Here is a 26,709-nt window from a genome sequence, read left to right as displayed (position 1 = left end):
CTCTCACTGTGTCGTGTAACGACATGTTTCTTTCGGTGTGCCACGACTTCTAAAACAAGCGTCCTCCTGTAGGCCGAGTGTGACCCGCCCCCGCGGACCAGCCATCCCGAGCCGACGGTGTGACGGTTAGCTTGGCAGAAAGCAGGCAAGGCTGACGCTACACTGGGACGTCAGGAGGCTGCTGGAGTCACCGTGGACTAACAACACCTCACCGCTCGCTCAGGGGACAGCGCATTAAAGCTACAGGTACTCTCCATGGAAATCTTGTTCGGCACGACTTTATTTTGTGACTGAAATTTCCAGCCGTCTCGGGGTTAGCACCGCTTAGCTTCTGACGCAGGCCTGGGAACGGCCCTCAAGACTTTAACTCCCGAATTAATAGAGCCACAGAACGGGTCAGAAATATCAAGACAGGATGGTGCTGGGCTAGAAGTCCGTAGATTACAGACGTCCACTCCTCCACTGAGGCTGTGTGTCAGAGTAACGTGTTCATCGGGTAGTTCACTCGGTAATTGGATTGGCCGGTTATCGCCTGGCTCTATTAGGAGGCTAGTTAGCATGTTAGCTTGTCCATTCATAGTGATGCTCGGTGTGCTGACGAGCATATTTGCAGTGGCATTTAATGCTAAAACAACATCTTTATTAAACATCCGAGTCAGCATGGCATCTTCTCCTTAACGCAGGGATTTAAAAGGAAGTGATTACGTCCACAGGTGTGCTTATCTTTAGCTTTCGTTTCTCATTTGGACTGTGCGCAAACTCATCTACTAGCTTGACTAACTCTCTGGTTATTATGTCTACACCACTTCTGCTTTCATAATTAATCACATCCCGTGTCCACAATCAGTTTTGAGGTAAGTAACTGCTGGTTCTATGGTGGGTATTGGGCCGAGTATCGTTCATAAGGCATGACCCAGCGTGCTGGGACATTTAGTCCTCAGTTTGTGGGCTGGTCCTTCCAAACGGTGAGGTGGCTGCTTGTGAACATATCCTGAGATATGGGATTATTGTAACAGTTGTGCTGTCCACTCATATTACATTTGCAGAGAGGCAATGACTCTCATTGATTCTGATCCAACTGTTACGTACTTTCCCTCAGTATCCAAACTATAATCTGTCCTGATTAATTTTTGTCTTGTTGGCAGTTACTCTCATTTCTGTGCATGATTATCAGTAGATAAGTCTGTATCAGGGGTGTGATTATCAGGGTTGTCCTTTTCAAGTTTCCTTTGTACAATCTGACGAAGTTGATCATTACTTATTTGCATAATATCTGCTTTTCTACACTGCATTATTTCCATTGTGCTGATAATTGAAATGATCACTTTATTGCCATTTCATTTCCACTGGGAGTGTACTTTATGCAATGAGTACATATGATTATGAATCTGACAATGAGGATCTGACTGAAATTAAAGTTGTTCCATACTTTTACCTTGTATTCAGAAGGCATTTCATGGTAACTGTACCTACAAATACTGAGCCATAGTTGATAAGCATATATTTGTAAACCACAGTATAGATTTCCTACTTTACATTTGACAAACTTAATGTTGCGTGATTCTGGCACTTAGTGCTAATTGTTTTTTTTTAAAAAAAAAAAACATAATTCATACTCACCCTGTGTGTTATTATTCATGTTGTGTTGGCAAAATAATTATCATGAAATTGGTTTAAAGGTTGACCAGCCAATTACAGTAAGTTTCACCAGTTAATAATACACTACTGTCTGCTGTTCGCTTTTGTACGCCTGAGATACCCTTGCAATCAGTAACTTATTGTCACGTTTATCACTGTTCACTAAAGCGCTATAAGACGGTGGAACAAATGGGAAATAAAAGAACTAAAGCAATAAAAAAGATTAGAATAGAATACACCTTTATTGATCCCCAGAGGGGAAATTCTCACTTGCAACACAATATAAGAAGAATAAAAATAAATACTAACATTGGATAGTAGTGCAAAATGTAGGATATAAATAAATAAGAAAAAAACAACAGCAGCAGCAGAAATAAAAACAAATGTGCAAATTACATATTGCTGATGATGATTATTACACTAAATTATAAGTGACAAACTGAATAAAAAGCTCTATTCTAATACAGTGTTTCTCAAATAGGTACGCAATGGCACCACAGGGGATACTTGAGAAGGAGAAAGTGGAAATTTAACAAATGAAAACATTAAATAATGGGGTTTATCTTGTTTATTTCTTGTTAAAATGATAATCATAATAATGATGCTGGAAATTGTCTTGATTAGAACATGAACTGAAAATACAAAGGTCAGTCTTGGTCCCACACCAGGCAGGAAATGATTAAAAAAAAAAAATAAATAAATCTATTCAGAGGCACTTGATACTGTTTAATTCCACTTATTCATGAAGTTAGATTCTCTAAAATGTTTATCACTTATTCATTTCATCATTATGCTCTATAGTTGTTTTTTCATACTATTCTGAGCAAAATGTTGAAGTCGCACAAAGCGGTACTTGAATTCAGAAATAAGAGAAAGGGGGTACTTGAGCCAAGTTTTGCAACCACTGTTATATTAGACAAATAGTGAAAACTCTAATAACAGAAAAAATATGACTGTACCAAATCTAGGACCTAAGATTTTCCATTTCAAAATTTCCCACATTTTTTTTCAAGGTATATCCATGTTTTCCGACACATCTGCATCACTGTTACACTATCTTTTTCTTTTTGGATTAGTTTAGTTGCTATTAAACTCCCTGAAATCGTACCAAACATGCTAAATGACAGGCTGGCTATACCAGTCATTGCTCGATTTCCTTAGATCTCGGAGGCTAAGCAGGTCTGGGCCTGGTTAGTAGGTGGATGGGAGTCCACTGAGAATTCCACCCCACTGTGGCAGTCACTTTAGTGGGGTCTTTGTGTCTTTGGGCAAGACACTTAACCCACATTGCAGCGTATGAATGTAGTGTGTGAGTGAGTGTTGGTGGTGGTCGGAGGAACCGATGGTGCACTATGGCAGCCTTGCTTCCGCCAGTCTGACCCAGGGTAGCTTTGGCTACAATAGTAGCTTACCACCACTAAGTGTGGAGTGAAAGAATAATGCCTTAATTCTGTAAAGTGATTTGAGTATCTATGATAAAGCGCTATATAAAATCCAATGCATTATTATTATTATTAGTATTAAATAGGTTTGAGAGAGTCAACTACTGTTACAACTACTGTTGCTTCAGACAATATGTCCCCCACGCTACTGGACCCTCAGCCTTTTTTAATTGTAAAAATTCCATTGAAGTGTTTGATATGGTTTCAAAATATTATTTGTGAAACCATTTATTACCGCCAAATCACCTTCAAGTTTTGCACGAAAACCCGCACAGCCATGTGATTGTAGATAATTCTGTTGTGACGTGTCACCAGGTAAAATGACTTCAGCTGATACACCATCAGCGAAACCAGTCTTTGTACCAATTACCAAAGCATGATAATCTGCTTGTTCATCAAGACACATTTAAAACACTCTTTAGGTTAAGCTCCGCATTCATTTTCAGAGAGAAACAACAATTTTGTAAGTACTGCGCATGTTGCTTTGGGGGCTTTATCACCACAATGACCTTGGTCTGTATCAATGTCTGGCAAATTAGGAGGCCTGGCCACTTGGCCGGCAAAATGGGTGGATTCCGGGGAGCCAACAGCCCGAAAGGCCTTTGTCCCGCAGGCTCATTTTGATGCTAGGACGAAGTTCATGCTGCACAAGAAAACTTGGGACCTCTTCCTGAAAAAGGAACGCAAGCAATTCTCAAACCATTACAACACCCACTCCATCCATAATTGACATGCCAGAGTAATGTTGCTTTCAGAGTGTTAAGCAGTGTAATGGAGTCTGTGATATATGTTTCTGGAATATTTAGATTTAATCAGGCTTGAACATGGTAGTTTTAAACAGAAACAGGCCTTTCTGTCAGCTCTGAGGATCCTTTTTATTAATGTACCAAAAGCATTTTAATTCTTTATATCCTGTTTTTAACTTAAAGGTGAGATGTATTTGTGCCTGTTTGTGACTTCACATTCCAAATTACACACACATTCTCTACTAATCACACCCGTCTTTAGTGAAAGTGGTTTAGCACAAAGGGTGTCACAACTCTTGAAGAAATTCAAAGATACGTTGAATAAAGATACGTACTCTGAATCAGCTTCCAAGGCCAGATGAACACATTTCAGTCCAAGCTTTTCAAATGTTGCATAACAAAAACTGAGGGAAAAAATGTTGCTGAAGTGTTGCATAACATAGCTATTCTGGCACGACTCAGTTTAATGGCATCACATTCAAACTGTTGAAAATATGAGTCATATAAATGACATATTGGTATTTTGTTTGTGAAGACACACTGACCTGTATTAGAGGACAGAGATGGTCCTGATCAACATGTAGGACTAGGATAATTAGTGTCCGAGAATTCCTTCCTTCCTGTCCTACTTAATGTGGTCAGTTTAATAACTGATGGGCAGAGCAATACATACCTACTCAGTGTTAGAAAGTGGCACAGCAAGACTGTAATTATATCTAAACTATTTGATGTTGTACTGCCAGATTTTTTTAAAGTGTTTTTCATAGATTACAAAATGTTGAAGGACCGGAAAGCTGGTGTCTCAAACTACAGCTTAACTTTGACCAATTTGTTTTGTTTATTTCTGTGAGAACTAGGGACTTGTGATGAGTTTGTCTCACTAGATTGTAATAGTAAAGGTTTAATAACACTACAGTACACTATGATTATTAGACACGGAAATTGACATCTTTTACCATAATAACTGTAATTTCTGGGAATAAATTCTGAGCTGTAGACATTTAGAACTAATGTCACACTCCTTTTAAAAAAAAAAAAAAAAAAAAAAAAAATTTAACTGATGCGCCTTGGGGCCAACCCTAACATTGGAGTGTATTCTGGTCACTCGCAATCCTGATATAAGTTTAGAATAGCACCTTGTTGTCCTTGAAGGGGCAGTAGGAAGGAGGTGACTAAATGTCACTTAGGTAATCATATTTCTTTAGCCTGGTCCTCTTTCTAATATATCGGATCTATTTCGCTGCCTTCAAAACAAAGCAGATTGTACGTGTTCTTTTTCTGAAACTCATTGTCCACTTTTGAACTGGAGGTATCTCTAGCTGTTTCCATTACAGTTTTTTGCAAAATTTTTAAAGTTTTGACAAAGTTTAATTGCGCTTTGCACGTTTCCACTGAATGTTTTTTTTGGAGAGGAGCCTCGTAACTCCTGTGTAATCTCATCACGTGAGACTTTGCTGCAGGTTGATGGATGTTCCAAACCTCCTTATAACTAGGTTATTTACAAAACCCTCGTTCTGAGTAATACGAGTGTGATGTCTCACTATGGGATGCACTCCCATCTGCAGCCCTCAGAAGCATTTTTCTCAGTCTGCCAATCCTGATTGGCTGGTGAAACGTGTCCATCTGCCAGGGACAATCCCACCTCTTATAAGAGGAGGAGGAGGATGGGCACACATCATTCAAAATAAGCACCTCTTCTCACCCGCCCAAGCAAGAAGGGTTGTCGAGTGAGACATCTCACTCATAGAACTGGGGCTATGTAAATAACCTAAAGTTCTATTTCATAATACTACGCGAGATGTCTCACTATGGAATGTGGTAGCTCCCGTATTGCAGACATGCTTATCGAGCGAAGACCAGCCCGCAGGGCAGAAGTTTGTACACATCAGGACAGTAAAACCACCCATGCCAGTGGAATAGGTAGAGAGAAGGTACCCAGAGACCGCTCCTCTGTGTAACAGAGAGAGGATCTCCTCCGTAGAACATGTCCATCTCTCCCGGCCGCCGCCGAACCGTGCCGTGGGAGCAGGGAGATCGGGGCATGGAGGGCCCCCGAGCACAAGTATGAAAGCTGAACAGGTGTAGCTGGGGGATGGGGAACATCCAGCTGCTTCACCGGAGGGTAGGAGAGCAGTCAGGCCATTCCCTTCGTCTCTTTAAGCCTGGGTGCGCTTAAGCAGGCTGCGCCAGCAAAGCTGCAGCTAAGGCCAAAGGTTTTCCTGGCCCACCGGACAAACTGCATTGAGACGGCGAGTCTAGCAGGCAACGGAGGCCACAGTCTGCGCAGCCCGACCCGGAGTGATGAACGTGTCATCTTCATCTTCTCCTGACACGAAGAGGTCAGGGGAGATATCAGCCAGGTTGAGCCGGGACAGTAAAGCTGGTAGATGACGCGAGATATGCTTGAGAATGAGAAGAGGTGTGCCCGTCCGACACTTTTCACCAGCCAATCAGGATCTTCTGAGGTCTGCAGATGGCAGTGTATCCCATAATGAGACATCTCACAAAATATTCTGAAATAAAACACCCTGCATTCCCTTGTTTGCTAATGTGGCAGCAATAATTTCATAGTATAATGCTGAGAAATGTCTCGGTGGAAAGGTCTCTTATGTTTACACGAGAGAAGTAGTCATGTGACCAGGCACGTCAAATTTTGTGACGCGTAATTGCGAAAAAAATGTTTCCAATAGTCCTTTTGTGATGCATTTCAATATCGAAATGATTGAAATACCTCCTCGTGAAAGCGTAAACGTTTTTAACAATATTTAATTTTTTTTTTGTTTTCGTTACTTCAGATGTTTCTATTACCAGTTTTTATTGTGCTATTTAGTTTTTGCGCATTTCCAAGGGTAAAGGAAATGCAGCTACTGTTTGGTGGAATTTACGTAAACTGTGGGGGTGAGGTTGTATTGGATATCACCACAAATATGGATGTTGAATTTCATCTACTTTGTAGTCATTTCCACATCTTGTCTTTGCTGAAGTTCTCTAACAATAATTTAATCGATTAATAATTCGGCCAATCCTTATTTTCTGCTTTTCCTCAGAATGGCGGTGGATATCTATGACTCTCAGTACCTGCTCATCCTGGCCCCCTCCCTAGTCATTGCCCTCATGTTCCTCTTCTTCTGGCTCTTCATGAAAGAAACATCCTACGATGAGGTCCTCGCTAAGCAGAAACGAGACCTCAAGATGCCACAGATTAAGCCGGACCCCCGTAAGAAAGGCGAAAAGAAGAAGAGCAAAAAGAAGGAGAGTGGAGGTGGAGGACAGTCGGAAGAGGAGCTGCATGATTTTGATCTGGCAGATGTTGCCAACAGTTCTACTCTAGAGGTAGAGGAGGAACCCGAACCGGTGGCATCTCCTGACCCTGTCCCTCCACCTGCTGCTGCTGTGCCTGTGTTGGTGTCACCAGAGCCTCCAGCTGGTTTGAGGGAGCGTAAGAAGAAGGAGAAAAAGGCCGCCAAGGCTGCTGCAGCCGCCGCCGCTGCTGCTGCACCTCCCTTATCTCCTCCTCCTGCTACTTCCTCCCTTCCCGTGGAGCCACAAGTGAATGGCTCTAAGCTCATCAGCTCTAAGGCAGAGCCACCCCTGGCAGCTAACAAACGGTCCAGCCCACTGACTCTGCAAGAAGAGGTTCAGGCCGTCCAGGCTCCTGCTCAGACATCACCCCCAGTCTCTGGAAAGAAGAAGGATAAGAAGAAACAGAAAGTGGAGCCTGGTCAGTAACACAGTTAGTTTGCAGTAGAATACAGTGTAGTTAAGGACAGTTTTATTATATGACAAATTACAAAGGTAACTTTTACTAAGGGTGTTAAAAAAACAAAACAAAAAAAAATCGATTTGATGATGTATCGTGATATTTCACCACATGATTATCGTATTGATCCAAAAAATGTCCAAATCGATTTTTTTGATCATGTTTTTAAATGATAAAACAATTTAATTACATATGCATAGCACATAAACTCCCGGTCACTAGGTGGTAGTGAACCACATCAAACCTTGTTAATCTACTTGACTCCTCAATTCATTTTAGCTTGGAAGATGATTGCACTTTATTGTCATAAAACATACTAGACACTTTTGTGTATGTAGTTACTTTTTTTTTTTTTTAAGAATTTAAGAACTTAACAGTCAGAATCTGTTGTAGAAGCAAAAGTTAAACTTTTTTAATATTGGTGCTTGAATAACAGTTAGTTACCGTTTACTTCTTCTCACAAGTTAAAAAAAAAAAAAAAAAATGTATTTCATACCATTTTGTACTTGTAAAGGTGACATTTATAATTATTGATATCGCAGTGTATATCTTACTGTTTATTATCAGGATACAGTATATCGTATCATGACATGCAAATCGTATTGTCAAATTTATGTCAATGCACACCCCTAGTCTTTGTAGTTAAAATTTTTATACATCCAAAACTTAGATAATTATGCATGTTTACACTTACGGCTTCTGTGGTTTTTCCCCCAGTGATAGACCAGCAGCAGGAGGTTAAAGTTGAGCCAGTGTCAGTGCCAGTAAAGAAAGAAGCGACCGTTGTGGTTGAAGCCAAAGTCGTAGATGGGGCCCCTCCAAGTGGCTCCAGTGGCAAAAAGAAGAGCAAGAAACAGAAAACAGAACCTGGTAATTAATGATAAATGGACCTGTATATCCCAGCTTTATAAAGCCTTAGGCCACCATTTCTGATTACTTGTTTTCCTCCCTCACATGTAGTGGCTGAACCCAACATTGTGGCTAATGCTGCGGCGTCCGCAAACCACCAGGCTCCTCCTCATAATGATGCACCATCAAAAGTGTCGAACAAAAAGCAAAAGAACGAAACTGACAGGGGTAAGAAATTTAAAAGTGAGCTTTACAATGACAGCTGTTTCTGTGAATATATATGTATTTATGAGTATAAATATTCTCACTGTGTATCGTAACAGAGAACACAGAGGTGAAGCTGAAGGAGCTGCTGTCTGGTTTGTCTAGTCTGCCTCTGTCAGAAGCAGAAGCTGCTGCTGTGATTGCTCTGCTCAGAGAGAAAAATCCCAATGCCCTGGATGCCTGGCACAAGGTGTGAAAGTATCAAATAATTTTATAGACTGTCTAATAATAGACATCATTACCATTTACAAAGAGCCCTGTTCTAAAACGTTCCACGTGCACAACCAGTCTGCAGCCAGAGCTGATCCAGCTGCCCAGGAGCGAGAAAGGCTTCTAACAACCCTGCAGGAGGAGGCTTCCATTGCCAAAGAGAAAGTCAAACAACTCAGTCAGGTTTGAATTCTTTTGCACTACTTGATGGTTAATTTAGTGCTAACCTTGCTAACACATTGCTGAGCTTTATACTCTGCAATACTATTGTGCTTTCAGGAGCTTCAGGTTGAAAAGCAAAAGACCGGCCGTGTGGAGGCAATGATGAGAGAGCAGCGTGCAGCCATGGAGAAGGAGCTGGGAAGCATGCAGGCCAAAGCACAGGGGAGCTACCAGGAGCTACAAACCATGCAGATTAAGGTAAATGCTCGGATCTATTTCACTTGAATACAGTTATTACTCATACTGCACTCTATATATATATATATATATATATATATATATATATATATATATATATATATATATAATCAAATAACACAGTTGGATTGTGCATTCAAAGTTGATATTTAGTTTAAGTAAAGGGGAAAAAAAAGGTTAAAATTTTGCTGAGTTCCCTGAAATAATAGTAAAGCTTAACTGGATTGTTTGTGCAGTTTCAACAGGTGAGAGAGCAGCTGGAAAGCCAGATTACTCGTCTGCAGCAGGAGAATGGCATCCTGAGGGATGCAGTCAGCTCTGCCACAAACCAGATGGAAAGCAAGTTAGTATGACACTGCTGCTCAAATCAAGTCTCACACTTGGCTCAGTGAAACAATTCCATGTGATCCTGTTAGAAGCACACATTCCTCTCCAATTTACAATGTACAATTGTAACTGTATCCCTCAGTCAGCCTCTGTTTACAATTTCTAAAGCATATATGGATGCTTTATAGGAATTCGGCTGAGCTGAACAAGCTTCGCTCCGAGTATGGTGGCCTGATGAAAGAGCTGGCAGACACTAACAACAAGCTGCAGCAGGAGGAGCACCAGAGGAAGTCCCTGGAGGTCAGCTACAAGCAGAATGTATCCCAGTTGGAGGTACGCTAATCCAGATGCAGTGTGTTTAACAGTGTCTTCCCAACAAGTAGAAAATGAACTCCGTTGTGTAAAATCTATCCGTGCTGCACAGTTTGAGGTCAACTTCACGGGTGTGGCTGCATTACTGGGGAAGTTGGAGTAGCTTGTGTTAAGAGGGCTGTGGGAAAGACAGCCTGAGCCGAGGGTGTTGGCTCGGTAAATGAAATTGTTTGAACGCTTATGCTGTCTAAAAACATCTGTTGCACACTCGGATCTGACTTTCCTGTATTTCTGTGGGCTGTTCTTACACAATAGATTTGGATTGTGTAACACCCACAAGTCCTGGCAAATTCCTGTAATGATAAAATCTGGTACTAGAAAACTCAAGATAATGGTTCATATGATGATGTAACAAAAAACATAATTTACACCATTTGAGTTTGACATATATGATGTAGGTTGTTGTAAGTGGAAGATGGTCTCAGAAATGCACATTGCATGTGCTTGCAGGCCCAGCTCCAGGATGCTAAGCGGCGCTGGGAGGAGCTACAGAACTTCCTCCACAATGTCAATGCTGAGATGGAGAATCTTCAGGCCTCAAAGCAAGGTGATCAAACAGTGGTTTGATAAATAAAATGCCTAATTTCCCTCAGTTTCATTCATCTGAGTATGATATTTGTTTCTTAATAAATATCTTTTTGCAGAGCTCCACAGCCAGCTAATGGCAGCCGAAACAGAGATGAATAACAAGAAGAAGGAACTCCAGACTTTGCACAGCAGCCTGACTGACGCCATATTATCTAAAGAACGCGTAGAACAGAGCATGATGGAACTGATGGAGATGTCCAAGCGCAGTATTCCAGACGACTCGATGCAGGTCTGTGTTCAGGTGATCACAACACTTCCTCCTGTGCACAAATTACATCACATTTTTTAATTCTGGCTCTTGTTGGGTTGTATAATGGTGTATTGCAGTATTTTTCAACCTTTGGGCTGGGACACCTTGTTGGATCGCCTAGAATTGAAATGGGGTCTCCTTAAATGTCTAGTAAATGTCTGTGTACTTTTTTATTATAATTTTTTTCAAATACACATCACACACGATAAATAACTATATCCTGTACTTAAACTTTCTCAAATAAAATTGAGTATAATAAACGTGATTTAAAAAAAAAAAAAAAAAATGCCTCTCGGGTCGCTAGACATTTGTGATATCAAAATGGGGTCGCCATTTGAAAAAGGCTGGGATCCTCTGGTGCAGTCTATTGTTTCTGCTAATGAAATCATTTCTTTTATTTTATTTGTAATTGCAGGAACTTGTAAATGAAAACAAAAGTCTACAGGTTCAGAACGAAGGATTACAAATCCAGAACGAGAGCTTGCAGAACCAGATCTCCTCCCAGGTAACGGGCCTGCTTTACTTTCCTCATCAAAGATCAATGCATGATGATGTTTGTCAACATAGTTGTGATGTAGGCTAATTTAATTTCTCTTTCTACTCTCAGGCCACTCATGTCTCCCACATTGAGGAGCTACAAAAGCTGTAAGGAATTCTTGAACATTTCTTTTAAATCCGGAGAGCTGCAATTACTTTTTTTTTTTTTTATTCCTCCTTATTCTTACCAGACTGGCTGATAAGGAGTTTCAGCGGAAGAGTCTGGAGGATTCTCTGAATGCTGAGAGGAGCAGCGGTGCTAATAGAGAAACTGACATGCAGGTATTTGTCCGTAGACCGCCTTTTTAAGCTAACACGGCACAGGCCCATTAGGCACCTGGAATTTGCCGGTGTTTGAAGGAAAACAAAAAGTAAACCCTCGCTTTGCTTCATCTGCAGGCCTTGCACAATGACAAAATGTCACTAAAGGCTGAGATTCAGAATCTGCAGGCACAGATATCTGATCAGGTTAGCTATGTTCTTTGACACTGTTTTCATACCAAAACATGGACTGTAGTTGTATTTTAACATTTCTTCTTTTATTCTTTAATTGAAAGGCTGCATCTCAGGTGGCTTTGGAGAATTTCCAGAAGAGGTAAGTAAAAGAAAATGTAATGCACAATTTTAACAGATGCACAGTAAATCGATTGTACTGTTGAATGTTAATGTATGTCCAGTGTCCTGGAGAAAGAAGAGAACATGAAAACTGTCGAGGGCTTGCTGGAGAAGGGCTTGATAGAAGTGGCCAATAAAGAAGAAGAGCTCAAGGTTCTTGTAAACAAAATGATCTTCAAAACTTAGACTGAGCTAAAACATGTTGAAATCACCATCTTCATTTGTAATGTGGGTCATAAAGTTTGTTTTTGTTTTTGTTGTAGACTCTAAGGGAAGAGAATGATTCACTGAAACGGGAAATTGATGATTTTAAGTGCAACATGACGGAACAAGTGAGATATTCTCCTACTACTATGAAGGTTTTTGGATACTTTTATACATGACAACAAATCAGCTTTTTTTTCCTCCTTTTTCCGTTAAGGCCTCAACAAAGTCCGCTGTGGAAGAGCTTCAGAACAAGTAAGGCCTTTCACATTTCCCTTAAGTGGATTGTAGTGCAAAACCTTCGCCGGATTTTTTTCCACACCCAAAGAACTCATTAAGACTTACATCAGTCTAGCACAGGGTTTGTAAATCAACGCAGGTGTTGACGTAATTATATGTTGTGAAACCAGCAAATGGCTACGACTGTCTCAGCTCTGCTCACAGCAAAGCAATATACTCCTGCACTCCAGGACACTCCCTTTATTGGTTTCATTTTATTATTATTTTCATGCTGATTTGTTCATCTGTCTGGAATACTGATGCATTTTGGATATAATTATTATTTAACAGGAATGTGTTTGCTAAATATAAATGATTTGGGGTTGGTTTGTTTATGTTTTAAGATTTCTCGTCATATATTGTTGTATTAATACTAATTTTACTCTACTTTAAAGGATCCAAGAGAAAGATGTTAAGTTAAAATCAATGGAAGAGAGTTTACAAGCAGCTCATGATGGCAACTCAGCCAGAGAAAAGACGGCAGAGGTATTATCAGAAAGTTTGTCAATGATGTCTTGAATAAAAACAGGGATTCTGTCATTCTTACTTCCTGTTGTCTTTTTTTTTCTCCTCCTAGCTTTTAGAGCAGCAGTTGGCTGCCCTGAAGACAGAATTGGACCAACTAAGACAGAAGGAGACAAGCGAAGAGCCAGCTAAATCAGATACTCAGCTCCAAGAGCTTCAGGCTCAGTAGGTTAAGCCCTACATGCTGCCGTTATGTCTTTCCTCCCCCCCCACTACTTTTAAATCCATCTTAAAATATACATATAACCCTCAGACTGGCAGCAAAGGACCAAGAAATCCAAAAGATACAGGCTGAGCTGGAAGCAAGAATAAAGGAGCAAAGTGAGACTATGGTGCAGGTGAGGAAGTGGTAGAAATTTAGAAAGAATGATCATTGTTGAGATAAATATTTGTTGAATGCCAGATCTTAGGATTATGTGTTTAGTGCAAGGGTATTTAGTCGATTCTTAAAGTCTGTAGTCCTGTAGGTTTTGGGCGTCACCTTATTTCCAAACTTAGGTATTACCATTTAGCGTGGCTGAACATCTGATAAGGAGCTACTCATTCCAATACGACGTGTTCAAACAAGGAGACAGTAAAAAGCATGCAGGATTTCAGCCTTTGAGGATAGGATTAGCCCATTCTGTGTCTCAGGTGTAGTTTTTAGGCCATTGTTTTTGAAAGATATTTACATTTTAGGACTGTTATTAATCTCTCCTCTTTCATTTTGACATGCAGCAGTCCCAAACAGGAGTGCCAAGCCCAGAGCTTCTCACAGCGTTAGTATTGTCTTTTTCCCTCATTGTAACACATGTCAAAGTTTAATTTATTGTCGTGTTTTCTGTCAAATGTATTTCTAACTGGTTATTTCTGTGTGTATCGAGCAGGCTATCGGAAAAGGAGAGCCAAGTCTGCAGTCTGCAGGATGAGCTGGCTGAGCTGAGGGATTCCCTGGAGCTTCACAGAAAGAAGAACAATGTAGGTTTCAAACAGTGATCACCTGTAAATCACTGTAACAACAGTCCCAGTCTAGCCCTGCTACAACCATCCCCTGTCCCTTGTGTGTTGAGGCAAAACACCCACCTTCTTTGCACCTGCATTTTTCCATGCTCAATGTTCACCTTGACTTTATCACACTTACTTGTTTTTACACTATGGTGTTCTAGACTGAGTAAGCGACCTGTTTATAGACGTGTTACTATGTACATTTGACATGGATTTGTCAGGTAGAGTGTTGCCAAAGACGCCTCACAGCCTGTTCTTGTTGTTGGTCCCTGTTAGCTGTGACTGTTCCATCAAGCTTGTTTCTGCAATTCAGACCACGTTGTTACTTAGCAGAGAAAATGGGTACTTTCAGTTGAAAGTAAATCAAAAGGTCTATTAGGGGTGTCACGATACAACCTTTTCATATTGCTGTCTTACATATTGGCTGATATCAATATGATATAAGCAGGAATCATACCTATTTTTATTACCTTTGTAGTTGGACTGTTAACAAAAAAAGGCTTGATCAAGTGATGTTACTCAGAGAACAATAGTCTGCAACAAAAACTGACTGATTCATTATTAACCAATGAGTTGCGTACATTTTTACCTTAAAAAAATATTCTAAACTAAAGTAAAAAGAATAAATATAAAAATATCTGTAATAATTACAATATAAACAATCTAAGCTTTTAAATGCATTTTTTTTTTTGTTGTTGCTGATTTCGGATTGGGACATTATATTAGGATTAATGGGAAGAAACAGGAATTGAATAATGCTGATGTCTTATTTTGGCACCTGTAATCAGAAGGGTTCAGTGTTTGTCTAAATAAACTAGGTTATAGATCACAGGTAACCAAGACTTAATGACACTCCCAAGGAGTGAAATGAGTTGGCATATTCTTCCAGGGTTTATCGCTTAATGAACTGCATAAGCTGGGATATAATAAATGGTATAAACAAGGCCCTGATGTAATGGCTGTTGGTTATATTTATCCTATGCATGTTGCAGTACACAAACATCCTCTGAGACTTGGATCTTGTGAGTAGCCTCATGCATGTTTTTAGTGGTTGGAGCCTGGGTGGAGAGCAGCGTGTAGTGTCCGATTGGAGAAATGATCTACGATTCTGTATCTGAGGGCCACTAAATGTAATGTCCCAGAGGCTGAACTGAAAGTAGCATCTCTTTGGAACTGACCAAAACAGGAGCTTCGGGAGAAAAACTGGAGTGCAATGGAAGCTCTGTCCATCACCGAGTCCATGCTTCAAGGGAAACTCAGCAAAACTGTCAAGGTTCGACCCCTCGCCAGTCTACTCCACTCTAGTTCCAATCTGATGCATCCGCCCCCTTCCCAAAATGCTGTTTTGCCATAATCTTCCCAGTGCAATTCGCTTTTCTGCCATTATTCATACCAACACTGCCTACTCATTTACCTTATCTTCCCCTCTCTTAAAGCTAGGGTAGGCGATTTTATCCAGATACACTTTTTAAGTTTTTGGTTAAAATTGTCTGTCCTGATATAAATTAAGATCTTATGTGCTCTGAAAAAGGAACGAAGAAAATCTATTATCTACAGCAGCTGTAAACCTGTAATAACTTCGTCCAATGTAAAAAAAAAAAAAAAAAAAAACTTTTTTTAATCAATCACGTCTCCCTGCTCGTTCTCAATCCCTCGCATGCACGAGCTCACAATGAAAGTGGGTCACAGCTGACAAAGTTAAAACAGAGTTTTTGGTCACATTTTTTAACATATATAATGGTAAAGTTTATTATTTACTCACTGCTGAATGAGACAACAGAGTTTCTACACAATACAAGCAATGAGCTGAGGTCCTCTTCAGCAGCAACTGTGCGCGTGCATGCGAGTGAGACAGAGCACAGAGGGGAGGGGGTGAACGGCGGAGCCATCGGTGAGGCTACATTCAAAATCAAGCTAGCTTTTAAAAATCGCCTACCCTACCTTAAAAGCTCCAAATTGGCTCCTCATTGAGCCAGATTACCGTAGTTTTGATCTTGTCTATCTAAATTTAAGATGAAAACTGGAAATGAGTGTGCAGTGGCGTGAAATTAATTAGATTGAGATTCATGGCAAGCTTTTTGTCTTTCATGTGGCATTGCATGCTTCCCCCCCCCAAATGTCATACATTTAACATCAACCGTTAATCAAAGAAATCTATTCTTAATGATATATTATAGTTTTCATCGTCTGAATAAGTGATAAAGACTGACCTTCTTTGTAGGCCAGGGTTAAGGTAAACGAGACTCTTTATGGAGACAACGATTGTCTACAGATGGAACTTCTACAATATTACACTGAAGTGTGTATTTGTGTTGTCGTTAATACAAAAGGAAAGGTGTTGCATGCTGAACCCTCAGCACAGCAGCTCCTCTCCTGTAGTTGCTTGGCAGCTGCTGTCGGTGTGTGATGGATGGTTTGTGTTTTTTCTATACGATACTTGTTTAAAAACTACAACAGAGCAGTGAGTTGTAATGAGCAGTGCTGCTACCAACCAGATTGCCTGAGCTAAGTTTTTCCCCTTGTCCTCGGTAGAAGTGTCTTTGCTTAAAATTTTATTTTTTTTTTTACAATTAAAGAGAATTGCCAAATATTTGATTTCACGAGCACAATGTGTTTTGTGACCCAGGTTGATTAAATATTTATTTTTCAAAATAAAGTGAGAAAATCTAAAGTCATTGCTGTTCCAACAAAATCATAATCTAAGCATGCTATTGTTGTAACTTTGGTAGACACTCCCTGGTTATTGAATGGTTTACTATTGGTTGAAGAATAGGGCAAAGGTTGTAGCTACTTGTATGATGATTAAACCTCGTCATAGAAAGAGAACCATGTAAAAAGGCAGTGTCTCAGTGTCCTCTTCTGTTTTTGTCTTCTATACTTTGTCCCATCCCATCCCCCCAGCAGGAGAACCAGACTGTCCTGGAACTCGCCCAGTCCGAGTGCCGAGATGTCCTTCACAGACTCCTGCCTCATGTGCCTCTGCCATCTGAACAGGTTTGTGTCGACTAGAGTTTTGACCCTCTGGGAATAAAACTGATTCATAACTGATGATAGTTTTCACTCCGACTGTTGATCAGAATCATAAGGAGTGGCTAGAACGGTTTGAAAGGACGGCAGCTGAAAGTGCAGCAGTGGAACCCAGCACAGCTTCGAGCGACTCGCAGGTGCCGCAGGTTTTCATTTGAATACAAAAAGAATGGAGTTTTTAATGTTACTCATTTTGAAGGATGGACAAAAATACCTTATCTTTGAACAATGTCAACATTCTTTACTATTCATGTCTGTCCTTTAACCCTCCTATTATCATAAAATATTATGAACACCTTTTACCCTTGCCAAAACTTGAAAAGTTTTCATCCAAATCTTCTCAAATTTACTGACACCATTAATGACCACAAGAGTATGAACCTTGTTAGTTATGGTGGTGATGTGTTTTTTCCTGCAGCGCCACCATCAGGTCAATGGGGATGTAAGGTCACCACCAGTTTGTCTAATATCTTCATGATAAATCAGTTGTACACATCAAATTAGGAAAAGTTATGAAATATGAAAAGTGAACTATTTTTTTAATGATAAACATTGAATGGATAATAGGAGGGTTAAAAAGCTACTGTTTTTGTCCTACGGATGTTATTGCTACATCTTGCAATTGAAAAGGAATGAAACCAATTTATTCTAGAATGAATGTGCTAATTATTGTTGTCTGTCCAGGGATTGGCAGAGAAATTGAAAGAAGCAGAGGAAGCACAAAAGATTTTACAGAAAGATTGTGAAACATACAAGAAGGTTTTGGCAGAGACGGTAAATCAATGATTTTAAATATTCAATCATCCAGGATTAGGTTTGTTCTTTCTAACGAGTGTCGTTATTTTAAAGGAGGGCATCCTGCAGCGCCTCCAGAGCAGCGTGGAGCAGGAAGAGTCTCGCTGGAAAGTGAAGCTCGAGTTGTCTCAGGGAGAGCTGAGAGAGGTTGGTGTTGAGGTTCAGTGAGAGAACCCACATTGTAACCAGAACATTATAATGTGTCGCTTTCATTGTTTTTTTTTTTATATATATATATGCAGACGAGCCAGAAGGTCACAACCCTGGAGCAAGAAATTGAGAGACTAACTGATGGAGCAGAATTGGAAAATGTCAGTCCACTTCTACCAACTCATATTAAATGATTACATACCTGCATTTAGGGATGCACCAAAATTAAAATTCTTTACCAAAACCGAAAATGACAAAAACAAATACAGAAACACCGGAAGAAATTGTGATGCAAATGATAAGTCCTATTGCATTTATTGCTCTGAATGTGTTCTAACCTCACTAAAATTAAAACATTGCAATTGTATACATTAATATTAATGCTTCAAAGAATAAGTCAATTAAAAATATGAACATATATTTAGCACTATCATTCCAACAATGCGCAGTATAAAATAGAATGTTTAACTTGACCCCACTCACACTATAAATACTATTTTATGGGCCTATAACTGACTGGGCTGCTGAAAGATTCAAATTAAATATGTTCTCTCATTAAAACACAAAGTGCATTGACAATCTTGATGAAAATCAGCATGTTATCTTTATTTCATATCCAAGTATGTTCTTGGAGACGCACACCGAAATAACATCCTGTTTTGTTTGGCTTTTTTTGGTGAGAAAAGTTTATTATCATGTTTTCATACTTGTGTTCTCTAGCTGAGAAGAGAAAAGCAGCACTTGGAGTCTGAGTTGGAGAGGGCGGAGCAACAGAGTGCCACATATGTGACAGAAGTCAGAGAGGTGAGCACTCTGTATGACCCACGCGTCTTATTCCACAGCGTTGGTGGTGGCGTTGTTGAGAACGGTTACCTGCTTAATGCGGAAGATTTGAGAATTGTATCGTTTCAGGCTGAAATGTTTTCCAGTGTTCAGACATTGTCGTGGTCTACATTGGCCCAGTGTTGTCGATCCCTGGCATGTTATGTTGCTGTTCAGGCCAGAGTGCCACTCATCCCCTATAAACACATCCTCTCAAACTTAATTTCAGCTCAAAGATCTGTTGACTGAATTGCAGACCAGACTTGATGGCTCATATACAGAGGCTATCAGACAGAATGAAGAACTAACTTTGGTAAGCGGTGCTCATCCTTCAGCTAGAGCTGCTTTTAAAGCCCAATCCCCCCTTTTTTTTTCTGAGGCGGCTTTTCACTGACCACCACAGCTCGGGGTTCATTTCTTCTTCACAGCTGTGCTTCATCATTCATCACATGAGGGGGAGGGTGATAGCTCTGACTCTGATACAGTGTGAATGATGATTCACATTTGCTTTGAGTGATACTAATGAGACAACTGCCTCTTTTCTACTGCTGCACTTATTCCATCACTGCTACGGCTTTGTTCTTCCTGCTTTGGCCAGTAGCTACACCGTACTTCTAGAGTTCTATTTCTCTTGTTTGTTTTGTCTCATAGTCCTTGTTTTGTATTGATGACACTGAACATAATTTAGCGATCATCATAAAGGATTACAGATGCACAATATTGGTTGCGTGCCTCGTACCTCTGTTAACAAGCATTCCTGCATTCTGCTCCCCATACAACAGATGGCAGCACTTAGTCACGCCTCTCCATGGCCGATTAGACGTCTATATCATACGTATATGTCTATGGGTTGATCAAGGAAGCAATTCCTGTTATTTAATTGATTAATTGTATTGGCGGAATGGCCGATGTACAATACAAAATTTTAAAGCCAATATCGGCAGATAATGATAACGTGCTGATGTCGTGCATCACTGAATAGAATCTATTCAAAATTTAGACTCACCTAGAGCTGTAATCAAGCCTTAAAAGTTAGAACCGACACAGCCCAAGCCCAACAGAATACAGCCCGTACCCAGCAGAATACATTTTTTAAGTAAGCCTGGACGCACCACTGCCCAACCCTAACCCTATTCAAATCAGTCTTGTATACGTTTTTTTTTTTTTTTTAAACACTTGAAATGAATCCCCTTAACAGTGATTTACCACACGGCGCCCGAGTAAAATAATAGGCATGAAAACCAAACCGGGCCTGTCGGATCCCTTTGGGCAAAGATCTTCAGCTCTAGTGTGAACCTGTCACTGATCGAAGCTAATTCAGTCTTAAACAAAAATGATTAAGAAGCACTGCTTTAGCATGACTGATGTAAAGGCACTTAGAGAATCTCAAGTAGTAACTGGTGACAACAGAGGAAGAAGTGTGAACGTCACACTGGTAAAGCCTTGTTTTAAAGACCAGCAGGCCAGTTCAGTGGTCTGAAGGTAGTGACAGTATTCCGGTCCCTAAGCACGATGTGTTTTACTTGTACAGCACGTTGTGAAACGGTGCCATAACTGTTATTGATGGAAAAATAATAAGTTACATTTCTATCAATGTTTATTGCTTACATTGTACACACACACACACAGATGTAAACACAGGAAAGTGGAAATGTGCATAGTACCAGGGACGGTCATTTCAACATACTGCTGTGTTTTTGGCTCCAGTTGAAGTCTCAGCTCACCCAGACGCTGTCCAAGCTGGAAACGGAAGAAAACGAGAGGCAAACGGTTGCTGGAGACCTGTACAAGGTTAGAGCAATCCTTTCCATATGATGCACTGCTACTGATATATAGAGTTCACATGAAAAATTTTGTTCCTTTTTACACAGGCGCAGCAGTCTCTAGATCTGATTCAGGGAGAGCTGTCAAAAGCGACGGACGGCGCTGATGATCTGATAGAAAATAGCACTCTGTCATCTCAGAGGGTGAGAGTTTGTAGTTTAAGAAGGGATTGTAATACCGTGTTTTAACGTTGGGGTCTAACCAGTCTTTGCGCTCGTGGCAGGAGGAAATGGACAGAAAGGAGAAAATGACTGCAGGACTGAATGAAACGGTCACAGAGCTGCAGCAGCTGCTACGAGGGGTCAGCCGGCAACTCTCCAAGGGACAGGATGGGGTAAGGACTGTAGCTGTAACCCCAGATTTCCACTGGATCAGAAACTGCTCTGCTGCGTAACTGCAGCGCAATCTGCTGTCCATCAATCCCCACCGCCTCTGGTTTTGCTTGGTTGGAGCAAAGACTCAGAAGATTCACATGTAATCGCGCAATATATACATATGTGATTCAATTCAGTCATGAATAAGTGCAATATTTATGTGTGAAATACGATTTTAAAAGTGCTCGGATCACGTCAAACGTAGTATCAGCAGAAAGGTCTGTTCCCCCCCAAGTCCGAATATGTATTTAGTTTTTGGATAGAGACCGCATTGTGCCCACAATTATGCGTTTCTGCTCTCGCGGGCACAATTTGGGAGAAAAATGCTAATTTTGTGTGAAATGTGGTATCAGGGGACAGGTTTTATTCTCCCGAGTTCGAAATGGTCCGCTGGAGGCCCCGGAAGGTTATTGTTTTCCTCTGCCAGCGGTAATCTCGGTCAATGGATGGAAATATGATCCACCTTGAACATGGAGCGTTTTATTTTGAAAATTATTTGAATATTTTATTTTGTGTCTTTGCACTACTTCCTGTCCCATAAGAGCTTATTTTTTGAGGGCCCCGGCATGATGCAGCACTTGCACTGTGCGGGAGCAGATTCAGATGCTGTGGAAATTGGGGGTTAATGTTGTTTCCATGAAGGCAACAGTATTTTTTCAGTCCTGTCATTTTTTATATTTCCACAGGAAGCTGAGAAAGATTTGCCCAAAGTATAGAGAGGAGGAACAAGTCGTCATGCAGCCATCCTTTGGTCCCACGCTACATCTTTACACCATGTTGTCACACTCTGCACCTCTAACCTTTTTACTCTCATTGCTGCACCTGTACTGATGGAGGCTTCAGGCTGAGGCACTTGTTAACCACACACAGACTTTCTGTCGGACAAGCAGACACCGATAGATGTTGCTGTTTATTCCTAAATCTACAGACACTGTACCAGAACACACACACACACACACACACACACTACTCCACTCCCTCCACATTCCTTTTCTTTAGGAACATCGACAGTGAGATTTTATTCTTAATATTTTAACATGCATCAACTATTGTTCTGTGGTCACTATTCCTCTGTTTAGAACTGTATTTTTTCAATGAAATCCTTTTGAATACTGCTGTAGATTTTATTTGACTCAAGAGGACAGTGATACAAGTGGTGAAGCTAGCTAATCAAACGTTAAATTTTTCTGTTCCTTTCCTGACTATAGGAAATGTTTTTTTATTTCAAATCAACCCCAGTTACGCCTACTGCCATTTTCTGTTTGCGTCCTGACCAAAAACTATCACAGGCTATGCATACACAGATCCACGCTCAGTTTTGGGTTGGAGAAAGACGATCAGACGAGGTCTCTGCGTGTCCTAAAAGGAATCGATGTGACTGTAACGATGGAGATATGCGGTCAGTAATGCAGCTCCAAAGCTAATAGGAGCCTGTGAACCGAGACCAGGGGCAACAGAGCAGTGTAGAGATGTTTAATCCTACAGCAAAAACTCTAGATCAAAGCATCCCACATCCTTGGTAATCAGCACTCGATGTTAGGTTGCTCAGTTTGTTAACACTGAAGATTGTGTTCTTTTTGTAAAGGGTGGTGTTAATAAAAAGGGACGCTTGATTAAAAAAAAAAACTGTTTTAAGCATTGTTTTTATTCACTGCACTTCTTTCATCTTGCCACAGTGGGGCAGCACACAGTGGGACTCACAAGAGCTAATAGTTCAGGATCAGAAAAGTTTTATTCGCAAACTTTTAAAACGGTACAAAGCATTTATCTTGGTGGTTGGTGCAAAGACCAAAAAACAAATCAGAAATAATAATAAATAGATACAAGTGCTGCAGGTAATATTGTCTTTATGAGGTGGGGTCAATTCTGAGCAACACACTTAAAAAGAAGGGCTTTTTAGGGCAGTGGTTCTCAAACTGGGTTACGAGCACTCCCAGTATCTTTGGGGTCTGTGAAATAATTTCATAAAAAACTATTAGTCACATATCATTACAAAACTGCACATGGGGACCAATACAGCAATACAACAGACTTGAATAATATATATGGATACACTAGAATATGACTCAAAGGTTGTACAATTATGCTAAACACTTTTTCTTTTTTTAAAAAATTTTTGAGTATGATTATTGACGGCTGCCAACAAGATTTTGTTGTATTTTCAGCTCAATGATGATAAAGCATCTATATCTACAGTTTCAAAAGTTTTACAACACCACACTTTCTAGTGTATATTTATATATACTACAAAGATATTAAATGTACAACATTTTGCCCAGAATACTGTTCTATGAAAAACAACACAATGATAGAATGAGTGATAAAAACAAATTCTCATTTTGTAAATAAGTGAATGAAATTGTATTTTGTGTCTCATGAATAGAATAATTTCTATATTTTTATCATTTCCTGTCATCTCCCACCTGGTGCGAAACCAAGACTTACTCTTGTATTTTCAGTTCATGTTCTAATCAAGATCATTTCCACCATTATTATTAATATTATGATAATTTTAAAAATAAACATAAAACCCTATATTTTTAATGCATACATTTGGTAATTTTTCCCTTTCTCAAGTAATGGTGCCATTGCGTACCCCCATTTGACAAACACTGAAGTAGATGATTTCTATGGCATTTAGGGCTACAAATTGCAGTAAATTGTGTTTAATTGACGTGGGGATCATGAGGTGGTTCTGGAAACATTTTCTCTCCTGTCATTGGTCCCTGGATCCAAAAGGTTTGAGAACCACAGTTTTGGGTTTGAGTTGTGAATCTTTGAGTTACACAAGATGATGTTTTTATTCCTGCTTTGCATGACTTTTTCCCCCCATATTGGTTGTAATGGTAGTACAGTATACTATGCTGTAATGTAACTCATTAACATTTAAAAGGTTATGATTTCCATTACAAGCTTTTTGTTTTCGAAACTGAGCCTTTTTGTTTTGGGCCTGTCCTGATCTCCATACAGAAAGTCTTTGCTTTCATCGTCACAGTGTAGAAAGACATTTAAAACAACAGGAGTGTTGTGCTGGCTGGGAAAGAGGTCAAATCACTAAACATGGGATCAGCACGTTCATCACATTCCCCTGTGCTGCCATGCTGCAGTCAGCTGATTGGACTTTTTTACTTCCATGGAAGAGTCGTGATGAAAATGGTTTGTCACTGGATCTTTTATTGCACTGAGGTTACACAGAGGGCAGCTATTGTGGAGGATTCATGACCAAAGGCTATGAAAACAGTTTAACATTAAGTAGCTTCTATTGACCTACACAGAAGGCCTTTCATTGTATTGGTATACTATTAGAAGCAATGAAAAAAATGATTAATTTAATTATTGGTGATTATGAATTGATTCTTAAATTCCCAAAGATTGATTACATTTTGTAATACAAACCAGTCGGAGTGTGACGATATCTCGATTATGGCGATGTATCGCGATATTTTTTTCGCACGATTTTAAGATTTATTTTATTACTTTCAAAACCTTTTCTGCTTTTCCACTAAAATGTGCAGGTAGGTCTTCACAGAAATGTTATCACTTTGTTGAAGGAACCAATATATTGTTTACTGGAATATTGCACTATAATTGGAGATAGTTATTCATTTACATTTGTATGTTGACACTTATTTACAGAAATGTTGCACTAAAATAGTGTCACTGTACATAGGACACTTTTTCAATGTATTGTCTTTCAGAGCTATAAAATTAAAAAATTCATTTTTTATAGTCCAATAGCTCCTATTTACCTATTATAAAATTATATTCAGGTCAACTTTCTCAAAGCCTATTTTTTTGAACAGTTTTAGAACATCTGATTTCAACTTAATCTAAATCTAACAATAACACAAGCAAGTACGCAAGCTTCTTATCAGCAGTAAATGTCATCTTTAACTGGCTATAATAACTGATCGTTTGATCTGTAAATGTAAAACATCTAAATAAAATAAAACTGTTGGATATAAACTTTTGAAATATATGCTTTGACCTATATCATTTATGTATATGTATTTATCTTCGATGAGCTCATGTTTGACCCTGACAATCACAAATGTCTTAGTATCATGACAAAAGAAGACACATGTCCCAGCCATGTGCGAGCCAAGGGAGGAGAAACACTCGATAACAAAATTACGTTTGAGGCCCAGGAGTGAGACGACCCTGAGGCCTACAGCTGTGTATTAGATCGATGAGAGCTTATTGACTTCATATCGTTGTTGATTCATTTCTGGTTATCTGTAATAAATTGATTGATTGATTCAATCAATCTCAGGTACTGAATACGAGAGTATCTCAAAACTCTGACACATCCATTTTTGGTTTCCTGTCAGACTGCAGTGTGACCAAGTTACCATATGCTTCGCCGTAACTAACCCTAACACCCCTACTCTTTAAACTTTATTTTATTTTATTTTATTTTATTTTATTTTATTTTATTTTATTTTATTTTATTTTGTTTTGTTTTGTTTTGTTTTGTTTTGTTTTGTTTTGTTTTGTTTTATTTTATTTTATTTTATTTTATTTTATTTTATTTTATTTTATTTTATTTTATTTTATTTTATTTTATTTTATTTTATTTTGTTTTGTTTTATTTTATTTTATTTTGTTTTGTTTTGTTTTGTTTTGTTTTGTTTTGTTTTGTTTTGTTTTGTTTTATTTATTTTATTTTATTTTATTTTATTTTATTTTATTTTATTTTATTTTATTTTATTTTATTTTATTTTATTTATTTTATTTTATTTTATTTTATTTTGTTTTATTTTATTTTGTTTTGTTCCTCTGTCGTCATTGACACAAACTGATCGTTGCAGTGAACATATATACTGTACAGTATGTACGTGGTAACGTTTAATTCCCTCCTAAACTTTAGAGTTGTCCGACCACCACTATGCAAGCACAAAGCTTATTCCCTGCATCTGCTCTCCATCAGTGTGGTATGTCAGAAAGCCTTTGATCCCAACCCCCTTTCTGCCCTACTGTGTGTGTGTGTGTGTGTGTGTGTGTGTGTGTGTGTGTGTGTGTGTGTGTGTGTGTGTGTGTGTGTGTGTGTGTGTGTGTGTGTGTGTGTGTGTGTGTGTGTGTGTGTGTGTGTGTACAGGAGGGTGAGTCAGACAGATGTAGCACACACACACTGTAGAGCTTCATTAAACAGACAATGGCCAGCGGATAAAGGAAAGGAGAGAGCACAAAGAAAGGAGCGTAGTAAACACTCATTCCTCCCACCACTGTGACCCTGTGGTTATCATTGGCCAGTTATTGGAGCTCCATCCTTGTGGATAAACTAGCTGAAGAAGTTGGAGTTCAGTAATCTTTATTTTCAATGGTCAAGTAACAGAACTGGCAGTCATTGTGAGTTATCTTGTTAGGGGTTTTTTTTGGCAGTGGCTATCCGTACGTTTGCCGTATCAACATACCGACATTCTATCCATACGCAGCACCCCTATTTGGCCAGTTTTGGTCATGTGATAGGTCCGTCATTGGCCAGTTTAGGTTGCGTGACGAAGACTAAACCTTACCCTAAACCTAACCTTAACCCTAAAATGCTACGTACTTTTACTTTGGTAACCGTACCAACAGAACCGGGGGTTGTATGTACGGCAACCGTACAAATAGACACTTTCTAAAACTTAAACAGTAGCTATCCGTACAGTTGCCGTATCAATATACCGACATTCTATCCATACGCAGCACCCCTATTTGGCCAGTT

The 26,709-nt window shown here is 39.5% G+C and overlaps 1 protein-coding gene across 7 annotated transcripts; it reads left to right on the top strand.

Annotated features, from left to right (window-relative positions):
* Window positions 1-22: 22 nt before the first annotated feature.
* On the top strand, window positions 23-22,114 carry ktn1 (kinectin 1). 7 transcript variants are annotated; one of them, XM_028437552.1, is made up of 36 exons: window positions 23-246; window positions 6,874-7,547; window positions 8,304-8,456; window positions 8,547-8,663; window positions 8,759-8,889; window positions 8,988-9,092; window positions 9,189-9,329; window positions 9,566-9,672; window positions 9,845-9,989; window positions 10,479-10,575; window positions 10,673-10,845; window positions 11,282-11,371; window positions 11,474-11,511; window positions 11,595-11,685; window positions 11,803-11,871; window positions 11,961-11,998; window positions 12,081-12,171; window positions 12,282-12,350; window positions 12,440-12,477; window positions 12,897-12,987; window positions 13,079-13,191; window positions 13,280-13,364; window positions 13,744-13,784; window positions 13,893-13,983; window positions 15,197-15,283; window positions 16,912-17,004; window positions 17,088-17,174; window positions 17,722-17,811; window positions 17,887-17,979; window positions 18,075-18,143; window positions 18,703-18,786; window positions 19,034-19,117; window positions 20,512-20,595; window positions 20,676-20,771; window positions 20,852-20,962; window positions 21,689-22,114. In XM_028437552.1, exons 2-36 carry the CDS (start codon window positions 6,875-6,877, stop codon window positions 21,716-21,718), a joined length of 3,795 nt encoding a protein of 1,264 aa, XP_028293353.1. In that variant the 5' UTR covers window positions 23-246; window position 6,874; the 3' UTR covers window positions 21,719-22,114. The 7 variants fall into 7 exon arrangements, with proteins under 7 accessions (XP_028293353.1, XP_028293352.1, XP_028293351.1 ...); XM_028437551.1 differs by having other exon boundaries at window positions 10,673-10,857; window positions 16,915-17,004; XM_028437550.1 differs by having other exon boundaries at window positions 10,673-10,857.
* The last annotated feature ends 4,595 nt before the right edge of the window (window positions 22,115-26,709 follow it).

The sequence above is a fragment of the Gouania willdenowi genome, chromosome 22, assembly GCF_900634775.1.
Source record: "Gouania willdenowi chromosome 22, fGouWil2.1, whole genome shotgun sequence".
Taxonomy (NCBI): Eukaryota; Metazoa; Chordata; class Actinopteri; order Blenniiformes; family Gobiesocidae; genus Gouania; species Gouania willdenowi.
The sequence above is the reverse complement of the archived record's forward strand: the minus strand, read 5'-3'. Positions and strand labels throughout refer to the sequence as shown.

Coding starts and splice junctions, on each gene's coding strand:
- ktn1 (XM_028437550.1), top strand. CDS start 6,875: ATGGCGGTGGATATCTATGACTCTCAGTACCTGCTCATCCTGGCCCCC. Junction 19,118..20,511: donor AGAATGAAGAACTAACTTTG/GTAAGCGGTGCT, acceptor TTTTGGCTCCAG/TTGAAGTCTCAGCTCACCCA. Junction 20,963..21,688: donor TCTCCAAGGGACAGGATGGG/GTAAGGACTGTA, acceptor ATATTTCCACAG/GAAGCTGAGAAAGATTTGCC.